This window comes from Cololabis saira, chromosome 2 (genome assembly GCF_033807715.1).
Source record: "Cololabis saira isolate AMF1-May2022 chromosome 2, fColSai1.1, whole genome shotgun sequence".
Taxonomy (NCBI): Eukaryota; Metazoa; Chordata; class Actinopteri; order Beloniformes; family Belonidae; genus Cololabis; species Cololabis saira.
The window spans coordinates 16,415,121-16,440,039 of record NC_084588.1 but is presented as its reverse complement, the minus strand read 5'-3'; the positions used below and the strand labels follow the sequence as shown (position 1 = coordinate 16,440,039).

The following is a 24,919-nucleotide window of genomic DNA, read 5'->3' as shown; positions in this document are numbered from 1 at the left end:
TCAACTTCGAACTTGAATCTTTTTTTAAGGAATTCTGCATCCGGGTACACTTTATACAATATTTTAAAGTGAGTTTCCTTAATCTTTGGGGAAATGGGCCATCTAATATATTTAGAATGAGCTTTTATCAACATAGACACAGTTATTTTCTTATTCTCTTGAGGTTTAAATCCTCAGTTATAATCATAAAATACTATTGATTTCCAGACAGCATTAATCACTTTGTTATTACACTTATTATCATTCACGTTACACTCGTTAATCGGCAATTTTGGTAGTATCGATTTAACACTTGAATATAACAAAGAATTTTTGATTAATTGAAGGAGTGGGACGGGAATTGCTTTACAAATCTTATTATATTCCCTCTGAGTACAATTTATTTTATATTTTTCTAACCAAGCCCTGTAGTCCAAACGACCTCCATCAGAATCCATCATATCCTTTACAAACAAAATGCCTTTCTCATACCAGTCTCTCTTAAATATTGATTTTCTATTTACTATGATTACTCTATTATTCCATGAAACAGATCCATGTGGGGAGAAATTAACAGTGAATATCATTTTCCAGTATTGGAGAATTTGTTTGTGGAAATTAGAACCTTGTGTAGCTCAAAATCACATTTTAGAAGGAATTCGAGCCCTCCTGTTCTTTCAAACAAGGATCTGGGAATATGGAACCACATGGACTCTGGCAACCAGTTACCTCTCCTTCCCACTTCCACCTAAGGCTAAAGAAGTTCATTTTAAAATAATGAATGAGGTCTATCAATGTAATGATTTTTTACATAAAAGGTTTAATTTAGATTTGAATATTTGTACTTTTTGTAAGGCAGACATCGAAACCTTAGAGCATCTTTTTTTTCTCTTGTAGCCTAACTAGGACCTTTATGCTTTCCAATACTGGACAACCTATAATGATCAAAACATTCCTATTCTTACATTTGAAAGCATTACATTTGGTTTACAAGTGGAGGACAAAAAAATAGACTGGGGAATCAATAATGTTCAATAATATTGGCTCATTTTTTTCACTCATAAATGTCACTTTTTGAAAATTAATCCAATCTTTATTGCATATCTAAACAAAATAATTCAGTACAATAAATATTTAAAATCTTGCATGATTCAAAAAGCCCAGCATCTTCAGAAGTATCTTTGAACCCTAATTTCTGACTGATCACTTGCGTTTTTTATTTTATTTTATTGTTTATTCCTTTTCTTCCTTTTTCGCTCTGTATCTTTGCTTTGTTTTACTCTTTGGTCGCTCAGTGTTCTAGGATGCAACTTAAAGAGATTGTAGATTGTAACTTAAAGAGCAAGAGACTTTGACATGGTTTCATATAAATCATTTACAGACTGATTTTCTTCTGATAGTACCTTTATGGATGTTATATAATTTTTTATTTCATTTTTAAAACAGACTATGGAGGGTTTGCTGTTTTTCCATTTATTTTTATTTATATGATATTTTCCCATAATGAGAATTATGTTCACCATCTTGGATACCTTCTTTGACAGACCATCCATATAATCATGACCTGAAACTTGCTAAACAAAGAGTTGTTGATCCCAATATTTAACCAGCGATAAACATCTTGCTATGAATGAAATGTTCTTCTGGAATGCATAATGTGCCTTTTTTTTTGTAAAATCAATGAGAAAAAAAAAAAAAAAAAAAAAAACACATGATGGACTCTGGACCATGGACTGGACGCTGTGACAAATATGTTTTCATGCGCATGCGCCCTCGAGCGCCCCCTGGTGGCCGGAGGAACGCTGGCGGCAGCGGCGGCAGGTAGAAAGATGGCGGAGCTGAGGAAAACCCGTCTGCAGCCTTTACCCTGCCGTGTCAACGACACGGGGAGAGCCTCGCTGCAGGGGAGGCTGTTCTTCTGTCTCTGTGTGCTGCTGGTGGATTGCGGCGGAGCCACGACCCACTGGGTGGTGACGGAGGACGGGAAGATCCAGCAGCAGGTCTGATATGACAGCTCTGACCTGCTAGCAGCCCTGTGGCTAGCACAGTCGACGCAGAGCCTACGCCGTAGGGTACGCGGCGACGCGCACTGTGCGGTGCGCGTCGCCGCGTACCCTACGCCGTAGGCTCTGCGTCGGTGTAACGCGGAACCACAAATCAGTCTTAACCGGTTCCCTTTGCACTGATTACATTATTGTTTTTTTTATTCGTAACATTGGTCGGTTAGGTAGTAAAGGTTCATCTAAACATGACACACTGACGTACCAGCTACAACTTTGTGACGTTGTAGAGAAATGAGGATTAAGGTTTAAATGTTAATGTGTGTGTATATAAGTCTTATAGCTTGATTAACTCAGAAAAGCAACGTTATTTTATTAATTTAGGTATTTTGAGTTCCAGATGACCACATTGTTTCGGGATGCTTTAGAAACCACCCTGATTACAGACTCTGACCGTGTTGTGTTTACGTGACGCCTCTTGCAGGAATGACAGGATGAGTTAGCACATCTCAGACTTGTTTTGGTTTATGACTCTGCCAAAGTTGAATAAACCTTCACACCCATGGACCAATCTGCTGCTTAAAACCTGTTTTCTTTCCAGGTGGACTCTCCTTTGAATCTGAAACATCCTCATGATGTTGTGATCTTCATGAGGCAAGAGACTCGTGTAAACTACCTCAAAAAGTTAGAGGTGGGTGTATATGTGTAAGCCTTGAGTGTTTTAGTTATTCATCCTGGATACTAGTTTATTTGAGTTTGGACAGAAGCAAGCAGCTGTGGATCTTATTTGATTGTAAAACACAAACATCACAGTTCCAGCTGTTGTGCAATAGTCACGTGCAGTACATAAAGTACAATATGTAGAGTAGATGTCAGCTCCAACTTACTTTACTCATTCTAGGTATTTGTACTCACCTGATACTTGACACTTTGCTTTTTCAGTCCACCATCAATTTGCTGTTTTCACCGGCTTTTATTGCTTGTTTATTTCTTGTGATTGTTGAGCAGAAGCAGCTTGTAGCACAGAAAATTCACATTGAAGAGAATGAGGACCGAGACACAGGATTGGAGCAGCGACACTACAAAGAGGATGCAGACTGTGTGATGGCTAAGGTGCCTCTTGGAGACCTGGATCTGTATGATGGCACTTACATCTCATTGGAAAGCAAAGACATAGAGTAAGCACTCAATAAGCAGAGACATGGAGCTTTGATTCAGCAGCCTCAGTGCCTCGTAAAATTTGTGCTAAAATCTTTTCTCATTTGTTTTCTTTCTCCTCTCTGTCTCGCAGCCCTGAAGAGTATGTTGATTCAGGATCTACTCTGCCCCCAGATTTAGAAAAGCCAGACTGTGCAAAAGTGTTTGAACTACCATATAGTATCCATGCATTCCAGCATCTCAGAGTGAGTAGACGCCTGCCTTGTCACTGCCTAGATTTGTTTGATTTGATTGAGTAAATATGTGAACTTAAATATTTGGTTTTGGAAGATAAGTTTACAGTATCATTCATAAAGTCATGGAAGTCCCTGGTGCTGACCCTAACAGTTTTTATTTAACAAATTGCCCCAATTTTTTTTTTTTAAATAACTTTTCTTTAAAATATTATTTAAGCTATGTTTATTGTCGATTTGGAAATCATTTAATGAAAAAAAAAGTTGAGTCAGAACAGAATGACACTCAATATAAATAAAATTGTACTGATTTGTTGCTGGGATCCCATTTCATTTGTGTTAATCAGTATACTAACAGCTTTAGTAGTATTATGTGAATTAGCCTGATTGGAGGTGGATGAGGCATTCGTTTCTCACGAGAGCAGAAAGAGCAAGGACCAGAGCTCAACTGCACAAGGGTAGATGGGCTGGCCTTAAGCAAAGACTACATTACGCCTTGAGGGACCCCTTCAACTACAAAGGAGCTATATAAGCGTATTATTATTATTATACTTTGCAGGTATATTAATAATCTGGGTTGCTCATATTACTTAAACCCAGTCATCTATATTTTATGTCACTCGCCTGATGATGGCGTATCTGGGTGAGAGATTGTCACACCCTTGAGGGGTAACTTCCATCACAGGGCCACAATGACACAAATGAGAGTATAGAATCACTGATCAACATAACATGCATGCTTTTCAACTGAAGGAGGAAGCCAGAAAACCCAAAGAAACAGAGAAACAGGGAGAGCACGGAAATGCCAATGCCAAGATTTGAACAAAGAATTTTTACGCTATGAAGCGATAATGCTAACCATCTCACCAACAAGCTTTCTGAAGCCCAATCAACTACATGCATGTGAATATTGTAATTATTAATTTTTATACATCAAAAAAGTAATGATTTATGTTTGGTTTCTTTGTCCAGGTGCGTCTATGATCAAGTGTATTGTGTCAGATTTTAAAACCGTTTCCTCTTGATGTCCTTTGATTAGATTTTACCAAAAATTCAGGCAAATCTGTTAGCACAATCTTTTTTTTTTTTTTTTTCTTTTTTTGATTTGTTTCTTAATTTCCTTTTCTTACAACCTAATTTTCCCTCCAAGATTCACTCCATCTCTCCAGATTTTCATAACACATTGGAAAGTTTTGGACCCAGTTTAACTGTTTCAGCAATCTATGCTGTTTTCTGTTTGTAGACTAAAAATGTTTCCCCTTTCAAAAATATTACCATCTTTTCCACAACCACAGGATGTTTCTTGGAATGAGAAGTACCACGTTGCATTAATTAGAGTTGCCAGCTTAATCATAGTAACAACTCCAGAGACGGCTTCAAGTTATCCTAGGTCTTCAGTTTACATTCAATAACAATTTTATAAATGGCACCCTTGAGGCCATGACTTAGTTTAGTTCCTTTTTGTCTGCTTAAGTAAAGAAGGGGGAAAAAAAGAAGGTTCATCTTTTGGGAACAGTTAATGATGTTTACATGATGACCACATTTCATAAAATAGAAATACTAAATGCTTCAATATTTGTCTGTTTTAGGGTGTACAGGAAAGGGGAAACTTGACCTCTCCAATTCTTTCTAAGGAGGATCCCATTTTTAGTTCATTGCCTCAAAAGCTGGGCCGTAGTGTTGACGAAGTGGGCCATCGCATCCATCAAGGCCTGCTGAGGGTAATGCTCGTTTCAACCAATGTGATTACCTAAATTTGCTGTCAAAACATTTGTTTTTCCCTCCTTCAAGACAAAACTTTTTAATGTTTTCAGAAAAATTGGAAAAAAATAAAACGCAATGTGCATATTTTTTATATAATCGTCAACCATTGGAAACATTTGGAAAATGTGTAAAAACTGATGAGTATTCAGAATTTGATGTGCATAGCTCAATTAAACTTGATTTAAAATACATTGTTTAATGCAACAAGATGTTTTTAAAAAGTTCCATAGAAACCTAAGAAATGTAAGTTTCCGTACCTATTTAAAACTGCCAGACTTTGATTTTTTTTTTTTTAATATTTTTTTTTTTTTAAATCCCAGAATTCATCTTCCTGGGTGCTGTACAACATGGCATCATTTTACTGGCGTATGAAAAACGAGCCTCAGAAGGCAGTGGACTGTGTCGTGCGTGCTCTGCATTTCTCCCCACGGTACTGTCAGGCTGGCCAGAAGGTTTCTGATGCGAGGTTTGTTGTGCGAGACTGCTCACAGGTTTGTCTTTGTGGTTGTTGATGTTGCAGGGAGCATAAGGATATAGCGCTGGTTAACATGGCCAACATCCTGCACCGCGCCCATTTCTCAGCAGATGCTGCTATTCTGGCCCACGCTGCCCTTGACCTCACCTCAGAGCTTTTCACCAGTCACTACACCTTGGGCAACATTTATGCTGTAAGTAAAAGTGAAGCAATCCTGCTACACTAAAGGTTTGTGTCTTAATGCCACAGAATCAGCAAAGCAATATGAAAGTGAAATTAATCAGAAAAGTTCAATGTTTATTAGACATATTGTTGTATCACGTCTGCTTTGACTAACATAAAGTAGCTTCTTTTGTATATCCCGAGATGTTTAAAACAAGCAGATTTATGGAAGGAATTATCTAAATTAACAGCAGTTTACCAGGGATAATTTGATCTAACACGTGTATCCGAGTCCTCAGAGCTTTGTATTGGCATGTAATAGTCTCGATATATTTTTAGTCTGTTTATTTTAGTCTGTGTATGGATGAAAAATATAGACTTTCAGATGTGCTTTATCCATGGTCTTTGTGTCCTCTTGTGTTTTCCGCTTGCCAGATGCTTGGGGAATACAACCACTCGGTGCTGTGTTACGAGCAGGCACTGCAGGCCCAGCCAGGATTTGAGCAGGCCCTGAGGAGGAAACATGCTGTGCTCTGTCAGCAAAAGCTGGAGCAACGCCTGGAAGCCCAGCACAGGTAGGCGAGCAATCGCGCACTTCCTTTAGGTACCTCTTTTTTTTTTATTTCAATTTAAAAACGTTTTCATCAAAATTTTAAATTTTATAGAAAGATGAAATATTTATATGTATCAAAACGGTATGCCTTGCAGAAATCTCGGGTAAGCTGTGAGTTTCTCTGCCATTAAATTGCTGGTGTGTTTGGATAACTTTAACTTTTTTGCCTGCTCAGTTAAAAATGATCCTTAAAACCGATAATGTTATTGCTGAACTTGTATTTATGATCAGGGAAATTCATTACAAATTGGTTTGTGTAGCAGATGAGCTCTTAAGGGATTGTTTGCTTAATGATTGATTGTTGTAGGAGTACATGAACAGCTATATTGGCTTGCATTAAAAAAAAAAACATTACTAAGTATATCTGGAATTATCAATTATTGGATAAAAGCACTCAAACTCACTGATGTGGCAGTCAGAATTCTTATTTAAAAAGTGCTCTTCACTCTCAGAGCGTCTGTGGTATTCTAACTTTTTTTTCTGAACCTTTCCTTATCCAACTGTTGTGTATTTTGCCCATTCAATTTTCTTTGGGTCCAGGTCCTTGCAGCGGACCCTGAATGAGCTAAAGGAGTACCAGAAGCAACACGACCACTACCTCCGCCAGCAGGAGTCCCTGGACAAATACAAGCTTCTGCAAGAAGAGCAGATCCTGCGCAACATTATCCATGAAACCCAGATGGCCAAGGAAGCTCAGCTTGGTATAATGCAGCACCCACCGTTAAGACATTTTGTGTGTGTATGTGTGTGTGTGTGTGTGTGTGTGTGTGTGTGTGTGTGTGTGTGTGTGTATATATATATATATATATATATATATATATATATATATATATACCGTATTTTCTGGACTATAAGCCGCACCTGCATACAAGTCGCATCCGCTCTATTTAAAAAAAAAAAAAAAAAAAAGATATGCAAGCCGCAGATATTTATGTTGTTAGATTAGATATTTACTGCATGTACAGAAGGATTTTGAACTGTAAATGATGTACATGTTTGTACCTAAATAGATCCTTTCCTAACAGTGTCTTTTAACACGGCAGCAACTTTGCTGATTAAAACGGGACAGAACCAAGAGAAAATAACTCCCATATGTTTGAAATCTGCTTCTACCTACTTCTATCTGCTAAAGAAGAAGTAGCGTATTCTTCTTTGCATTTATTTTGTCTTAGTTTTGATTCTAATTCCGGTTAGAGCGCCCCGAGCGGTGAAAGAAAAATCCACAGAGTAGCCGCACCTTTGTATAAGCTGCACGGTTCAAAACCTATGAAAAAAGTAGCGGCTTATAGTCCAGAAAATACGGTATATAAAACGCACAGGTCAGGAAGCTAATTAGCTTGGGACTTCATTTGTGCCATGCAAGAACATCCAAATGTTCATGATTAACAGAAAGAAGTGACATTATCAGCACTGATAGCAGTAAAATGATATGTATCAGTTCTTTGAATGAAACCATTTACCCAGAGTAGTAGCTAGTTGAGCCCTATACCCATTGTTCATCACAAATGCATTTCGACAAAAAAAAAAATGTACGTCCTATCAGACAATTTTGTATGATTGGGAGTTTAAAAATGTGTGTCAAAGAAAGTATTTACCTGTTTAACAGAGTATTCAGTGTCTGAAAATGCATGCTCTGTCTGTTTTAGGGAACCATCAGATGTGCCGGCTGGGTCAACAGCAGCGCAGCCTTTATTGCCCCTTTGACCTTCCTGTGCGCTATCACCGGGGGGACTTGTTTGAGCATGTCCACTATGTCCAAGTAAGTTGTTGGGAAAAAGCACAATGTGGGACGTAAAAGGTACCACTGTACCTTTCAGGAGTTTCTTCTTCTGTACGGTGAAGAGCAAGGCTGAAGGCATCAAAACTTTAAAATGCCACATAACGTTACATGGTGATACTTCAGAGGCTTAATGGCGTAGTATCCTTCAATGGTTTTCATTTTAACAATGCGCTTTTTCTATAATCTCACTGATTGATTCTAACTTGGTCACCAGTTAAGTAATATTGACAGAGGAAATAGATCCATAGAACTGTATTATAAGCATCTACATCATAGCAGTCCTCCACTACTTGAATTTGTGAAAGTCAATTAGCAAGAACATTTTAAGAAATTTGAATAGGATTATTAAACTCCTGATCTCTTAACCTCAGGACATTGTTCCCTCGGCTATAAAGGAAGAGTTTAAAAGTGTTATCTGCACCTGAAAACGTCAGAGAGTTCAAGCAACAGCAAAATGCTGCTCAGACTTTGTATTTGATTGGTCTGGTGCCAGGAAAACATTCTTGAACGAGAACTTTTGGGAAGAAAATGCATAAAACCAATAAACACAAAGAATAATATTACACTATTTCCAATTGAAAATCCAATTTAGTTTTCTGAGTCAGTATTTTGGGCTTATTGTCTGTGTGAAAGTGATTAGTATATCAACCACACCGCAAAGTTGTGATGAAGCCATTCTGACTCATATTCACTTCATGTAGCAATCATTTGGTTAAAGCCGCAAGAGGCTGGATACACACCTTGTGAGTATGTAAAGGCTGTTTTACCAGAAGAGGAAAGACGGAGTGGTGTATTAGATAAGCTACAGCCCAGTTGAAGTAGTTAAGTTAGACCACTGAAAGAGCAAAAACTAAAGCGACTGTGCCTCCTGGCTACCTGTAAGATTTATAACATGGCTTTCTACCTGCCTCCTGAATGGATATAAATATTCAGATTGTCTGTGTACAGTACAAAAAAGCAATCATAAATCTTTGAATAAAAAGGCATGGCACAATGTCACAAGTTTTCATTGGTCCAGGACTTTTCCAACATGCACAGCTTTCAAGGCTAACACATTGTTTGGTCATCAGGACAAGATAAACTTGAGGAAACATATGGCCTCAGTTTCTGTTTTCCTTTTTTTTTTAAATTTTTTTCTCTCTTTGATCATAGTTTGGAGAAGAAGTGTCCGTGGCATCGAGTGTGGCGCTTGTGTCAGAACGCAACTCAAACCAGACAAGAAACAACCTCCAGCTCCATCCCTCTGTGTCCGGCGACCAGGACCCTGCTGTTGCTCTCTGGGGCAGCCATCGAGACTATACACAGGCAAGATTAGAGAAATCCCTTTATTGGTATACCAAGAGGCAGAAACAAACATCTGCGTTGCTCCTGCACGCTGTAAGGAACTGTAAGGAAGTTTATTAACCCAAATATATAGGTTTCCTTTCAAGGGTATTAAAATCTGCAAAAACAAAATCCAGATTGATACATTTTTGCTGATTGCTGAGAAAGCATTGATCGGTTTTAAGATCAATAACAACAAGAACAATATTTTACCTTCCTTCTGTTGGAACAGTTATGGTCATAGAATTCATAAAAGTATTATTTTTTTTTTTTTTTTTTTTTTTTTGCATGTCATCTTTTATTGGTCAAACCTGTTTCCAAGAGGTTTTTTTTTGGTGAAACTGAAGAATTAGAATATTGTTTTTGAGAATTGAGGTTGTTTTTTTTCTCTTTAGGACATCCAGAGGATTTTATGGCCTCAGAGGTCTGACTGTGCTCAAGAGCACCCAGGTGTTCCCCCTGCTCATCTGCTCCCAACCTATTATCTTCCACCTGAAACGCAGGGCCTCAGGTCAGTACCCTCTCCTAGATCTCTCTCTTTTTTTTTGTTAGTCACAGCAAAGTCACTTTGAGTTGAAATAATTCCTTGGAATAATTTTGAATACTGCTACATAAAGAACAGTGCTCCAATTTGAAGGTTAAACTTTCAAATTGGACTCACTTTAAAATGTTTCTTTCCTCAGAGGACCAGGGTTTCCTCATACAGGGATAAAACTCGGGTGGGCCACCCAGGAATAATATCAACACACCTCTTGTTAATTATAGAGGCCTGTTGTTTTCTGTCAAGATGATCAACAAGCAACAGTAACTCAAACTCCTCAAACTTGCGTGATTTGATGATTAGGGTTAGGGATTAGGGGTTTGATTAATTGCTGCAGAATTTGGGTGGTAGAGTAAGGATTTCGGTTTAAAGAACACTAAAGTGTGTTTTAGCAGTTCAGGCTTGCTGTGTAGAGATAACTTTGCACACTTTAGAGTAGACCACCATTTAAACTAACCCGTACTGATTGTGTTGATTATGAAAACTTGTCTTTGTGGAATTTTTATCATTGACTGTAGAAACCCACGTAAACATCAGAATCATACACTACGGGAAATGCAGGGGACAGTATAGCTTACATTGTCTGCCACGATGACTACATGTAGCCCTCTAGAGAAGAACAACATGCAGGACTGTCTCTGAAAATAAGAATATTGTGATAAAGTCCTTTTATTTTCTGTAATGCAAAAATGTCATACATTCTGGATTCATTACAAATCAACTGAAATATTGCAAGCCTTTTATTATTTTAATATTGCTGATCATGGCTTACAGCTTAAGAAAACTCAAATATCCTATCTCAAAACATTTAAATATTCTGGGAATCTTAATCTTAAACTGTAAACCATAATCAGCAATATTAAAATAATAAAAGGCTTGCAATATTTCAGTTGATTTGTAATGAATCCAGAATGTATGACATTTTTGTTTTTTTAATTGCATTACAGAAAATAAAGAACTTTATCACAATATTCTAATTGTCTGAGACAGTCCTGTATGTACAGTGATGAGGTAAGAAGCCAGTAGTATCACCTTACAGCAGATGTGCAGCTTATCTGCAGCCTGTGTGATGCTGATGATGCAACTGAGATCTTCTGGTGCCCAGTTCATTGCTGTAATGAACATATTACCAAACAACCACATTTGGCATCACAGGAACCTCTCTGCCCTTTTGGGATGTGTATTTGCTGCGCAGAAAACTCCTAAGTCCCATGGATATAAACTCCAGTTACAGTTACCTATGTTATTTGCACTGTAGGCTGTGTGCAAATCTGGGGAGGAACTGTAGACTAAGCTTGAGAGAAAACTGTTATTTTTCCATTCAGAGCTGCATATGAAATTAAAAAAGGAAATGCAAGTGAAATACTGGCTTCCCAATTGTGTATCTCCAGCCCAGCTCTTCTCTACGGGAACAGCAGTCCGTCTGAGGCTGTAGATCTACCGGACTGTGGCACTGTCGCCGAACCACATCCAGCCATCCTGCCTGCTTCATTAGACGGGCCTTTGAAGGAAAAGGAGCTGCCAGATCACTTTGCTTCTGAGGTATCTGTGTCTTTTCAGTGAGGGCCAAAGTTATTTAGGAAGTTACTTCTATGAATATGTTACACGTGCAGATTGTTTACAGCTTTTATCCCACTTTTGTTCTCTTTATGTTTTCTTTGAAAAGAAAAATGAAGTAATTAATCTTACCGTTTGTGTTTGCAGATACTGCAGTTGTACAGTGGTGGGTGGACATTAGAGCAAATTGGCAGCAGGATAGCTCAAGCTATGAAACAAGTAAGGGAGTTTCTCACTTCTCTGTTCTCACAGCACTTTTATGTCTCACCTGAAGGTGGTTGAAATCCCTGAAAGTGTAAAACTGTGACGATTGCTACAATTTTTTTGTCTCCTAAATATGGATTCAGAATTTAGTCTTATTGTGCCAGTCCTCACACTGTTTGATTTTTTTTTAAAAAGTCTCCATGGCATGTCATATTTGATTATGACATTTTCTAAGGTCTTTATGATTCTCTGAGTTCCATTAATTGTATCATTTGTTTTAATGTATTAAGGCCACTGTAGACCGCTGGCAGGTCCACAATGAGGCAGCTCTGTTTTGGCGGGCTAAAGGCAACGGCAGCCGTGCCCTGCAGTGTCTGCGCCAAGCACTGAGCTCCGCTCCACCTTCCCACCACCATTTGCCCCTCACCAACGCTGCTAACCTGCTGCTGCACCACGGCTTGACCACCCATGCACAAACACTTTTGGAGCATGCACTGGCACTCAATGCATCAGAGGTAAATTTAGCATTGAACATACACGGAAGCAAGTAAATAACGTCTTCTCAAAAAGATAAAAGGCTTGATCAAGTATAAATGGACTGTGTCGACTCGCAGTTAATTTTTTATTGTATACATTGAGCGCATATCTGTACCCTGCACAATGATGAACAAATTGTTTTATTGTTGCGTCGTAAGCTGCGCTCATTTGTACTGTACAACATTGTCATACCTTCTTTATGAACCAATTAAGAAAATACGTCGTATAATCAGTTAGACAGCTGTAGTTATTTAAATACAGTGGAATGCAGCGTAGCAACCCTCAGGTTTCAGGAAACCATTCTGCGAGCTAATCCATGGCTCTCCTAATAATGAATAACGTCACTCTGTTCAGGAACTCCGTATTTCGAGTAAATGTTTTTTTGCATATTTAAGTAATTACTTTGTTCTGTAAGATAAACGGATATCTACATAAGCTTAGTGCCAGTTTCCACGTCAACCGCCAGCTAAGGTTAGCCTGTCTTGTCTTGGTTTCCTCCCTCAGCCTCACACCCTGTTCAGCCTGGTGAGCCTGCGTTTGGCTCAGGCCAACGTGACAGGTGCTTTGGCCTTGTTCCGACACATCCTGGAGACGACCACTTCCTCCCCGTTTTCCTTCTCATCCTTTGCTGGCTGTCAGCAGTGCTGTACCAGTTTACCCTTGCTGCGCTGCCTTCAGTTCTACCCCTTCCTTTACAACATTTCACGACAACAGCTCTGTTCACGTGAGTACCTTAACCTCATACAGGCTAGTTTAATTGTAGCTGAATATGTTTAACAGTAGTAACTGTCAAATCTGCTGTGTGTCACAGAAATCGATGGATCACAGGAATTAAACTTAAAGCTTATATTTGTCACATTGTTGGTCATAGTACAGCGAAATGCAGTGTGGCCACAAAAGCCACATAATTTACTTGAATGTTGTCTGAATAAATCTTATAAACCTTCATTACACCATTAATATATCGGCTTTTAATAAGAGTTGCTGATTCTAAGCAAAAAAAAAAGAAGAAAAAAGAAAACCATGTATTTTAATAGCAAATACACCACATTTTATGTTACTATATTGTCAAAGTTTTTATTTTTTGTTTGTTCGTTTTTTTGTGGGTTTTATGATGAGAAACCCCCATGTTTTGCCTCAAATCTGTAAGAGAAAAGTTGAACTGTATGTCATGTTCCTGATCTGAAAGGAAACTTCACCCTTCGTTTCATATGTTGGGACTTAAGATAAAAGTGCTTTGAAGTAGAGTAATTTTGCCTCTCAATAATTTAAGCTGCAAAAAATAGCTGGTGCTAAATATAGACAGAGCTATATTTTACCCTCTAAAGCTAAGTTTCACTGCAGTAAAGCACACTGACTTCTTGAGGTCAATGAAGCGCTTAAAACACACACACACACCTTTGGGTTAATTGACATCTTAATCTTGAGTCAATCAAATTTTAACAACATGTAAAACCACATTTTTCATGTGGCAATCAAACAGATGTTGATGACAGAACAGCACAAAGAGATATACTTGGGTAAATGATCTTTCCTAATAATATGCATCATATCATCAATCTATAAATGCATCATAACTATTAAAAGCAGATTAAGTGATGCCTTGAAAATGTGAGAACAAGATGAATTTTGAAAGTACATATTCACACTAGCCTAAGGCAGATGGGGTTTCAAACAATACACTTTTTTTTTTTTTTTTCAAATACTATTGGATGAGAAAGTGTGGCGAAGGGACGACGTCCGTCTACAGCCTCCCCACTGCCCTGGACGACCGTAGAGCCCAGTTTAAACAGAACGCCAACATCAGTTATTAGTTGGGTAGGACGAAGAGCGGATCAGCCAGGATGTGAACGTTTGCTGTCACATATTGGAGCAAAACAAAATGTGGCTCGTTTTAATGCTGGATAAGTAAACATGTACAAGAACAGAACTGAAAACCCAAGAATGACGGGGTGAGCTACAACAAAGGTGACACTGTGTTACAGTGTGGGAGACATCAGGGACGGAGAGGTAGGGGAAATAAAAGACATACTGTTCTGTCCTCTTCAGTCACTGGGCATTCCACTTGTCACTTTTAATACCCCTCTGGCTCCTCCATGAGTGTCCTAGCAGTATGATGCCGATGGATAAGTACAAGCAAATGGGTGAAGTAAAACAGTACCGGTTATCAATCTCACACATTTCTGGCTTCTATGCCCCATCTGGAACGTCTTTAAATCTTCCAGTCTTTCTGACAAAAGGAGCATCACACACACGATCATATTAGTTGTTGATGTGGGTGATGTTGATGTCATGATGGCTTTGTCACTTTAACTGCACAATAAGTGCCCGTGCCCACTCCCCCCACTCATATATCTGTGTTTTTATACGGTAAAGCTTTGAATGACAAGTGGACCTATATTTGTGTCTACTCAGAGGGCGCCGCTTGCATGTCCGAGGATGACCTGGGGATGCAGCTGGAGGAATGGGAGGGCAGTGAAGAGAAACAGGATTCTCCTGCCGTTTCCGCCATAGAAGAAACACTGCTCTTTGAGAGTAAGACTGTAATCTCTCCGATACCTTCAATGTCTATGTACAATAGTGATGATTGTCAAAGCACTGCATTAAAGACTGTTGGCCCAAAGAAACCGTTCACACACTTCCTGCTCAGTGGGCCTTTCAGGTTTTATTTACCTGATTGTGTAACACATGTGTATAAATGTTAGGGGTGTAACAATATATCGTGCCACGAAATTTCGCGATACAAAAACGTCACGAAACGTGTCGTGGAGGTGACAAACTGTATCGCGATATTGTGTTGACTAGTAACGCGCATCCGACCACGCGTGACGACCGCGCTTCGACCCGCGGACCAAAATCTTCCTCCGCTCAGAAGAAACTAGTACCGTTTTGTGGTCCTGTTTTGAGCTCTGAACTTTTACTTATGTAAGGCTGGTGTAGAGTTAAGCCTTACCTTATTAAATTAAACCTTTTTAGTAGGATAAACACGGGGGCAACTTCTTCCGAGTTCGAGTGTACTTCAATGTCCGCTCAACAATGTAGGATTTTAGAACATCAACACAGCACCTAGTGCTGTACTGTGGTGTATCACTCCGCCCAATCTAAAACAGACTAATCACTACAGATAAACTGACTAGTGTAATTATAGTCCCTGATTTACATCAGAATATAAAGAATATATTTATAAAATAATGAACCCTGAATTACCGAAATAACCTTAACAAAAATAAATCTCCTTTTACACTTATAGGGTGATTATGAATCAGTCTTTTTTATGATGTAGAATTGTATGTATTTATTTACTTGTATGTATTTATTTATTTATTTATTTATTTATTTAATTTTAGTTGTTAAATTTCTGGAAAAGAAAAAAGTCAAATCATACATGAGAGAAACTATTCAGTTTTTACTTGTATGAAACTGAAGATGCATAATGCAAACCTGACATTTACTTTTAGTTCAGTTTGTGGAAAATGGTTGGCCTGGCTTTCTCTTTAAAACTTTTATAAAGCATAACAAACTGTAACAATAGGGCAAACGCACAGTAATGTTTTGTATTTTGTGTCTTTCGAATAAAAGACATTTTTTTCCAGTCATATGTTCCTCATTCAAGGTTGTTAAAAAAAATACTGCTATAATATCGTATCGTTATCAGGACCTCAATATCGTGTATCGTACCGTATCGTGAGATTAGTGTATCGTTACACCCCTAATAGATGTATTTGATGTCTGGTATGTGTTCATTTTCTAAATTTGTTACTCTGCCAAAAAGAAAAAGAGCAGACTTAAGATGAGTTCTCTTTCCTGATCAGTTTAGGGTTTTTTTGTACAATAAAAAAAGAGCCCCTCCTAAAAAAGAACCAAATATTCCTAAATATAGTCCAAATTGTCTTATTTTCAGCAACAAAAAAAAATCTCCTGATGGAGTAACAAAACCTGTTCTTGACTATAACTCTTAAACTCTTAAACTCTTTAGTTCGTTTTTACAGTGCACTTCAACCCATCATTCCTTATCTATCTTACACTCGTACCTGTCTCCTCCGCCCTTCAGAGGTTATTGTGGACAGTAATGGTTCCGGTGAAGCAGCTGGACAGCAGCAGCAAGTGTCTCCCTCCACCTCAGGAACAGCTAAAATAACTCCGTCTATTGGTGATGGAGGAGTGGAAAAAGAAGAGGAGTGGCAACTGAAGGAGGATTTAATGGGAGCGTTTGAAGGAGCGCTTGATGTCGGAGGGAAACGAGGGGACCTCCGAGGCATCCGGGTGCTCAAGAACGATCGTGTAATGGGGGCCCGTGCAGGAAGTGGGCCGTGTTTTGGAAACTGTGAGGATGACGAGGGAGCAGAGTGGGTACGTTTCTCAGCTTCCCTTTTCTGATGCCAAACTCTCTCAGATTAGCAAGGACATCTGTGCTGAAAATTTGAATGTTTTTTGTTGTCTATATTGTAGATCACCTTCCAGGTAAAGCGGGTCAAGAAGGCTAAAGTGGACGGGTCAGACAGTGTTACCATCTCTGATGACGCCCCCAATGGGGAGTCACTTCCTGGAGGGCATTCTGTACTGGAAATCAGCGGTCCAACCATCCCATCTCCTGGTCCTTCAGGTAACATACACCTGCATTTGATTTGAATTATATTTTATCTATTGCTATTAGTCCTGTGTTGAAAAAAATCGATTTTCCGATTCTAAATGATTCTCATATTAATTCCTAAAAATCGATTCTTATGTCTAAAGATCAATTTTTTATTTTTTTTAATTTTTTTTCCTCCTCCTCATCATTACATTTTCGCCCGGTGAACTTTAATCCCAGTAGTCGGACACACAGTCTGTCATGATACTTCTGAAAAATGCCAGGTGCTTCATGGCAATATGTGTGCGTGGTGAGAGAATAAATCAGACAAGCTAAAATGATTTGTTTACTGCATGAACTGTTGCAATTTCTTTCTTTTTTTTGCACTTTAAATTGATATTGAAAGGCCTGTTTGAGTTATTTATTTCTTAGTTATTTCACAATAATTATTGTGAAATTATTATTGTACTACTTATTTTACAGTCATATAATTCAGGCAACAGCTCAAAAAACATTTTAAATAACACTAAGCCAAATCAATATCGAATCGTATCGAATCAAATCGTGATAATCGATTCTGAATCTTAAGAATCGGAATCGAATCGATTCTTGACAGTTGAATCGATACCCAGCCCTAATCGCCATATCCAATTCGATATTGTAAAATTAAATCACTAAAAAATGTGTACAAAATGACTGTAGGAAGTGAAGCGAAAAAGAAGCCGTCCACATCTGCAGACTGGCGTGGGGTGCTGTGTTTGTAGCTTTGCAACAGCTGAGTTCATGTTGTCAAATGTAGCCGGCCAGTGGAGAAGCTCACAGTGAGAGTTCAGCGTCTGGGCTGCAGAGATGCTCATTCATAGTAACTCCAGGAATTCACCGGCTTTGGTAAACAGGCAGTGTCCCTCCTCCCTCTAGTCTGACTGCTCCGTTGGCAGTCTCTGCACATATGATAGCAAACTGGAAGCGTGTTGGAATGCACAATATGCTGCTGCATGTTTTTACAAAGCACGTACTGTAGTATTTAATTCCCAGTCCTAGTGCCGTGTCCTCATCAGCGCTCCAGACTCTTCCAGTGTGTGCCACTGATTTCACCCGTCCCATGACATCCTGACAAGAAAAGTGTTGAAATTTTGAGACAAAAAATTGCTTCTTTTCTTTCTAAAAAAAAAAAGAACTTATGTTTCTGTTTTTTTTGTTTGTTTTTTTTTTTCCTGTTAAGCAGGTCGCTGGAAAGACTACACAAGTCTTGGCTGGCCGGGGCCGGAGGAGTGCCAGCGGACCCGGAGGGTTGACCTGACCACTGTCGCTAGCACTTGGTTGGCTGTTTCTGCCAAGAATATTGAGTAAGACTGACGATGTTCTAATTATAGTTGCATTTTTATCACAGCAACATAAAAGCATTTCTGCCTCGCTGTTCTAGTACCAGAACATGTGAAGAGCACATTGGAGCATGTCCACAACACAATATATTTTTATCCTTGATTTTAATATTTCCCTTCACCGTCTCTCATTAAGCATTACAGAGCACATTGACTTCGCCACTCCTCTGCAGGAGCCAGCGGTGGAACCTTTATGCAATGCCAACCTCGCTGCCAGCATGCACACGCTCGACCACCTGGCAGGGGTGGCCAATCGCGCCGCAATCCACTACACCGGGGAGAGCCAGCTGCGGGAGGTATGCTGAAGCCACGTCATACAAAAAACTGGCGTGCAAATGAAATTCTGACAGCAAAAGTCTCAAACATGGGATTGCTTATTGGAAAGATGTTGCTGTTTTTATTAAAACAATGAGTAAAAGGAATCACATCAAAATGAATATGATTAAAAGACATAGGTATTTCTGTTCAAGTTTTCATTTTTGTACATTCACCTTGGTAAAGTATAGATTATTTTGAGGGCTATCTGTCGTACCTGCTTATGCGTCAAGGACGACTAGAAGTCTCAGAAGAGACATCTATCGGCTTAAATTGTCAAATTCCAAACTAGCTCAATACTGCTTTAAGACAGCATGCACTATATGCATGTTTTGTGTTTAGAAAAAGAGCTTTAGTGTACTCTGTAGAAAAGTATTTTAAAACGCAGAGACTATTTTAAGCACACCCCTGCCACTCAAGTCGTACCTGTGTTTCTTCTTGTCTTAACCAAAAGGTCCTGCAGAACCTCGGCAAAGACAAGTTCCCCCCACAATCCTTTGAGCAAGTGGGGACCCGGATTGCTAAAGTACTGGAGAAGGTAAGACTTCTAAAGTAGTCCAAAACAGGTGAAAAGAAAAGGTTTATATACCGTACTCTTGGAAACCTGAATCACAAACGGCATCCACAGACACTTTTCTTTTCCATTTATATTTTTGAAGTGTAGTTTTCCTTCCAATGCACTATTTAACACTAAAGTGGTATGCTTAAATGGTCAAACAACATATTAAATGTCTTATATGCACAGTTATCTTTACATTAGCTTATTAGCCATCTTCTTGTTGAGCTTTGTTGATGCTACTTACCAACTTCTATTGGTTTTATTTGCCTTGCATTGGCTTTGTAGCCCTCTATTGAAATATTCAGACACTGGTTGCAGATTTCTCCCTCTGTAGAGAAATAAAGGCCTGACATGTATATTGGCCGGGTTAAGAGACGAATGACCCCATCATTTCATGTCTGCTCATTTAGGATTAGCTAGCCTAATCTCAGTCGTACTGTCTCTATTTTTCTAATTCTGGCACAAAGTTGTTGTTTTTTTTGCAGTGTCTTTAATATATAAAGATGCAAAAAAACGCAGTTCTGGAACAAATAATTGTATGATTAATGTGCCACGGCTTTTTTTAATGCAACAGTTGTAATTTCCAGCTATTTTAACCCTTGCCAGCAACACTCATTAAAGCGCTAATTAAATTGCAGCTTTACATTTGTCACTTCTCTTTTCCCCTAAACCTGCAGAATCAGACATCCTGGGTGTTGTCCAGCATGGCTGCGTTGTACTGGAGAGTGAAAGGTCAAGGCAAGAGAGCCATCGACTGTCTGCGCCAGGCCCTCAACTACGCACCCCATCAGATGAAGGCAAGTTTGTTAGGAGTTGTATCCCCAGTACTGGAGTTGAGGGGGGATGAGGGGGGATGGCATCCCCCCCTGAAATAAATACGGTCAAAATCATCCCCTCTGTAAAACTGCCATCCCCCCTTTCCATCCCTTATATCATTTCATCAATGAATGTGGTTTTACTGCTATTTCAACATTTAGTCATCACCAGAAAAATAACACCAGAAAAATAACTTATTTGACAATTTTCACTTGAAATAAGTAGGAAAATCTTCCAGTGGGATTTATCTTCTTATTAAAAGCAAAAAAATCTTGTTCCACTGGCAGATTTTTCTACTTATTTCAAGTGAAAATCTACTTGAAACAGGTGAAAATTGTTGTTTTTTCCAGTGATGAGTCTTGTTTTAAGTGTAATAAGATTTATTTACTAAAATGAGACATTTTAACTAGAAATAAGACAAATATTCTTGTTAAGATTTTGAGTTTTTGCAGTGATCCATTTACTTATCCTGTGAAGGACAGAGTCATATTGATAAGTTCAGAAAACTGTTTTTTATTGTTGTGTTTTGATGTATTTGATGTAAGCCCAGTGGATATTTAAAGCTTACAGAAGGCTGCATTTAACTGCTGCTATGTCATTCCTGCAGTATTTCTGCAGGTGTTTTGGTCACTGCTATTATTTGTAATATATTATATTATTTGTAATCAGCACAAATTATCTGTCCCCATATGATAAACTCCACCATCCCCCCATTTGTTTTTACAACTCGAGTACTGTGTATCCCTGTATTGACCCTTGATTGTTACGTTTTCCCATGTATTCATGTGTGTTTAAATAAGAGCTGCAATAAGGTTTAAACTTTGAAATATTTAAAAACCAGCATAATGAATGTTAAAACACACGTATGTGCTGTGTTGATGACAGAACCTCCTAAATCACTGCTGATGAGTAAAGATGGTTTGGCAAGCCTTGTAATGCCCACTAGAGGTGATATACTTGATATATCTTGACATAGGAGCGTCTTCCTCTGAGTATTTAAATGCACTGTGCACCGTGTTGTAACTTACACCATGAACCATCTCTTGATATGCTGCCCCCATTTGGTTTGTGATGGTTTGTAATTTACAGAGTGTTCCTTTAACATCTTTTTTGTTTGTTTTCTGGGGAATAGGACGTGCCTCTTATCAGCCTGGCCAACATCTTTCAGAATGCTCGGTTATGGGAGGACGCCCTAACAGTCGCCCGAATGGCAGTAGAGATTGCCCCGCACTTTGTTGTGAACCACTTCACCCTTGCTAATGTCTATATTGCTATGGTAACCAACTAACCTTGACTTTCTTTTTTTTATTATTGTCGTTCCACATGTGGTGACTTAGTTTCTCAAATTTAAGCTTTGCTGCAACAAAAAGTCATTTTATTGACGATATGGCTGTTTTCCTTGATACAGGAGGAGTTTGAGAAAGCCATGCGCTGGTATGAATCTACGTTGAAGCTGCAGCCGGAGTTCGCCCCCGCCAAAGATCGGCTGAGAACCATTCAGTGTTACCTGCTCACTAAGAGGGAGCGCCGTCAGCCCTGAGCCGCCGCCAGTGACAAATAGAGCAGTTTAACACAGACACTTGCACACGTTTCTGATAAACTCATGTGATATTACTTCCACACATATTTTGTTGATTTGAAGGTCCGTCTTCTTTTTCATGATTTCCAACCAGTCCCCAAGAATTTGGTTTTATGTGTCAGTGCAATGTAGATAAGTTCACCCTCAACTGCAAACTTTCTGTCATCCATTTTATTTTCACTTTTTATTTTATATAGAAATGGGTTTTTTTTTTTTTTGGTTAGGTTTGCGTGCCTTGCAAAATGGAAGGGGGATAAAAGTCTATAATGCTCTTAAAGTCCAGCTAATTCTAGTATCATTTTAATTTAAAGGCTTTTAGTGGCCATTCTTGGAGACGCTTTGGAATAATGAAATACACACTCACTGAGTGTAGGTATGTTGTCTTATTGTTCTTAAAAATGACGACCACCTGAAGGTGGTGCCCTATTTTGAATGTAACTTATTGAACATTTTAACTGCACATGATGGAATCCATTTTTTTTTCCAGGGATGGTGTTGAATGTGCATCTCAACTCAGAAGAAAAAGGAGTTTAAATTCAACAAATTTAAGCTTTTGCTGTTTGTGCTGTTTAAGAAAAAAAATGGATGGGAATTCTCAGTTTTTGCACTTTTTTTTTCTATCATTCCTATTTATAAGGGACCTGCAGTTTTTTTTTTTATTTTGTGACAAGCTAATTCAAAAAGAAAATGAAATATGCTCTTGCATTTGCTTCTAAACGAATCCAAATCATCAGAAAAAAGATTTATCAATGACCATCTATAAAAAGAAAGAAATGTATTAAATGTACAGTATTAAAGGCTGTATGTGAATTAAAACTTGTTTCCCTTCATCATTCTGTCTCAGAATTAAAAAAAAAAAAAAAAAAAAAAAATTGTACTTGAAGATTAATTTCTCAATAATGGAGCTAAAATAAGTCACCTGGTGGTGGCACTGTTCAACCACTTTTAGGCCGATTCCTTTTAACAACTCCTACTACATCATCTCACACCAGCTTCCTTTTTAATTCAGATTTTAATTTTTTTTTTAAAGGAGAGCTTTGCATTTCCCTTAAATGCACTAAATGTGAGTGTAAAAATGTGAAATGGCATGTGACTTGTAAAGACGAAAATATGTTACTGTTTGTATTTTTCTTTAATTAATTTTCTTGTCCTGAAATAAAATTCAGCAAAATAATATTAGGATGTTAAATGTATCTCAAATCTAAAGAGCCAGGTTGAACTCTGGCAGTCTCTTTAGACTTGTAATAGCATCTTTGCTCTTCACCATCGAGCATCTTCAGTTCAGCACAAAATGTGCTCATGTTCAAGTTCTGTACATGAAGAGGGAAATCAGATGAATTTAGTGTTTTCCACCACCTCATTTCCGAAATTGCTAGGACAGCAGCTGTAAAATGAAAATAGAGCAGTTATTTAATTGACTTGGACTTTTGATTTCATTGAGGGCGCTGTGAACTTTGAGGTGTGTGGGATTTCCAAATCGTGAATGGACTTGTGTGCTCACAGCTGCAAAGTGCTGTACAATGTGTTTCTCATTTGCACTTTCACTGCAGCACTTCTTTCATATCCATTCTATATGCAGCAATGCTTTGATTTGTTCAATCATGTGCTGGAGCTGGGGATCGATCTGCCCTCCTTCAAGTTGGGGAAAAGCCAACTACTTTTGTAGCGGAAGGGGTGGCGTCAGAACACTTACCGCTTTATAGTCTTCCATTCTTTGTCCCTGTGTAATATGTCCGGAATTTAGCTTTGTGTCACCTTTTTAATAAATATGTGGACAACTCTGGAAAAGGCTTGAGGCCAGTACATGATATTCCCACAAAAACATGATCATAATGCACTTTTCCTTTGTATAATGGTCCTTTCTCGATGCCTCTGAGCCCAGAGATATCTGTTTTGGCTCTTAACAAGGTTAACATAACCCCATCTTGGCCCCACAAAGACTCAGCCTTTTGTGGAAACCATTTTGTATCGGATCAGCATTACAATCAGGTCCCACCATCCCTTGTTTTAAATGAGGTCATTACTATTATTCGTTCATCTTTTACCTCATTCTTCTTTCAGCATTTCCCTTTAGGGGCCCCTTCAGTGATACAGTGATCTATTCCTGTTTTATGCATCTTCCTCTATCACACCAAACAACTGCACATATTCTTTCACCACGTTCAACAATTTCCTTTGACTTATCCTTTCAACATTTGCCTTAAATCTCCTTTTTTTTTTTTTTCTTTTGAATGTGTAGCAAGTGTGAAACTCATGAGTGAATCTACATCCCGCAGCTCTATAGAAGTTGGGACGCTGTGTAAAAATGTAAATAAAAACAATTAAATGATTCACAAATCTCAAACCCATACAGTATTTTATTCCCAATAGAACATAAATGACATACCAGAAGTTGAAGCTGACATTTTGTCATTTCATGGAAAATATTAGCTCCTGTTGAATTTGATGGCAGTGACACATTTTAAAACAGTTAGAAAAGGGGCCACAAAAGGCTGGAAATGCAACTGGCACGAATAAAAAAAAACAGCTGAAAGAGCATTTGACAACAATTTGGGTTAACTTGCAACAGCTCAGTAATATAACTGGGTATAAAGTAAACATTACACCACCATCTGCAGCAAACTGGGTCAAATACATTGTGGGACAATATCAGGAAGATCTTCCTTAACATAAGTTTATAAAAAGGCTGATGATTTACACCATCTGGGATGTATAATATCAAAAAACGTTGACATTTTTTTTTTATTTATCCTTTATTTATCCAGGAAAGTCCCATTGAGATACAATATCTCTTCTGCCAGGGAGTCCTGGTCAAGATGGCAGCAGAAAAATAAATTCAGTTTCATATAAAAGAAAATACATACAAGGACAAGTAACTTTACAAAAAAAAATAAAAACATAAAATATACAAGGATCAGAAAGCTAAAAAGAAATCATGACAAAGAATGACACTTGATTAAAAACAATGACATTGTTCTGTGAAAAATGATTTTGAACATGTTAAGAGAGGGTAAATATTTCAAGTATGTGTTGTAAGTCATTCCAAGCTTGCGGTGCATAAAAGGAAAAGGCAGATTTACCCAACTCTGTTCGAGTGCTTGGGACCATGAGGAGAATTTTCTCTGATGATCTAGTGTTATACTGTAGCCACTAGAGTAATATTTTAATAAATTCAATATGTACAGAGGTAGTTTACCCAGTTCACCCAGAAAATCTGGAGGAATCTCTGTGCGAATGGGACAAAGCCGAAGTTAAAACTGGATGCATGCAATGTTTGACCCTTTGACTGCACGACATTAAAACAGCCATGATTCTTATCTGGAAATCACAGCATGAGCTCAAGAATGCTGCAGAGTTCACTGTACATGAACA

At 38.4% G+C, this 24,919-nt stretch overlaps 1 protein-coding gene across 2 annotated transcripts; it reads left to right on the top strand.

Moving 5' to 3' along the window:
• Positions 1-1,781: 1,781 nt before the first annotated feature.
• ttc17 (tetratricopeptide repeat domain 17) lies at positions 1,782-23,861 on the top strand. Of its 2 annotated transcripts, none has more exons than XM_061739019.1 (25): positions 1,782-1,979; positions 2,581-2,670; positions 2,988-3,157; positions 3,271-3,382; positions 4,960-5,091; positions 5,455-5,564; positions 5,655-5,802; positions 6,207-6,346; positions 6,925-7,085; positions 8,031-8,143; positions 9,317-9,469; positions 9,883-9,998; positions 11,420-11,570; positions 11,733-11,804; positions 12,080-12,304; positions 12,831-13,050; positions 14,742-14,861; positions 16,378-16,676; positions 16,776-16,929; positions 18,122-18,242; positions 18,415-18,574; positions 19,048-19,131; positions 19,830-19,949; positions 21,101-21,244; positions 21,377-23,861. In XM_061739019.1, exons 1-25 carry the CDS (start codon positions 1,809-1,811, stop codon positions 21,506-21,508), a joined length of 3,618 nt encoding a protein of 1,205 aa, XP_061595003.1. In that variant the 5' UTR covers positions 1,782-1,808; the 3' UTR covers positions 21,509-23,861. The 2 variants fall into 2 exon arrangements, with proteins under 2 accessions (XP_061595003.1, XP_061594998.1); XM_061739014.1 differs by having other exon boundaries at positions 18,119-18,242.
• The last annotated feature ends 1,058 nt before the right edge of the window (positions 23,862-24,919 follow it).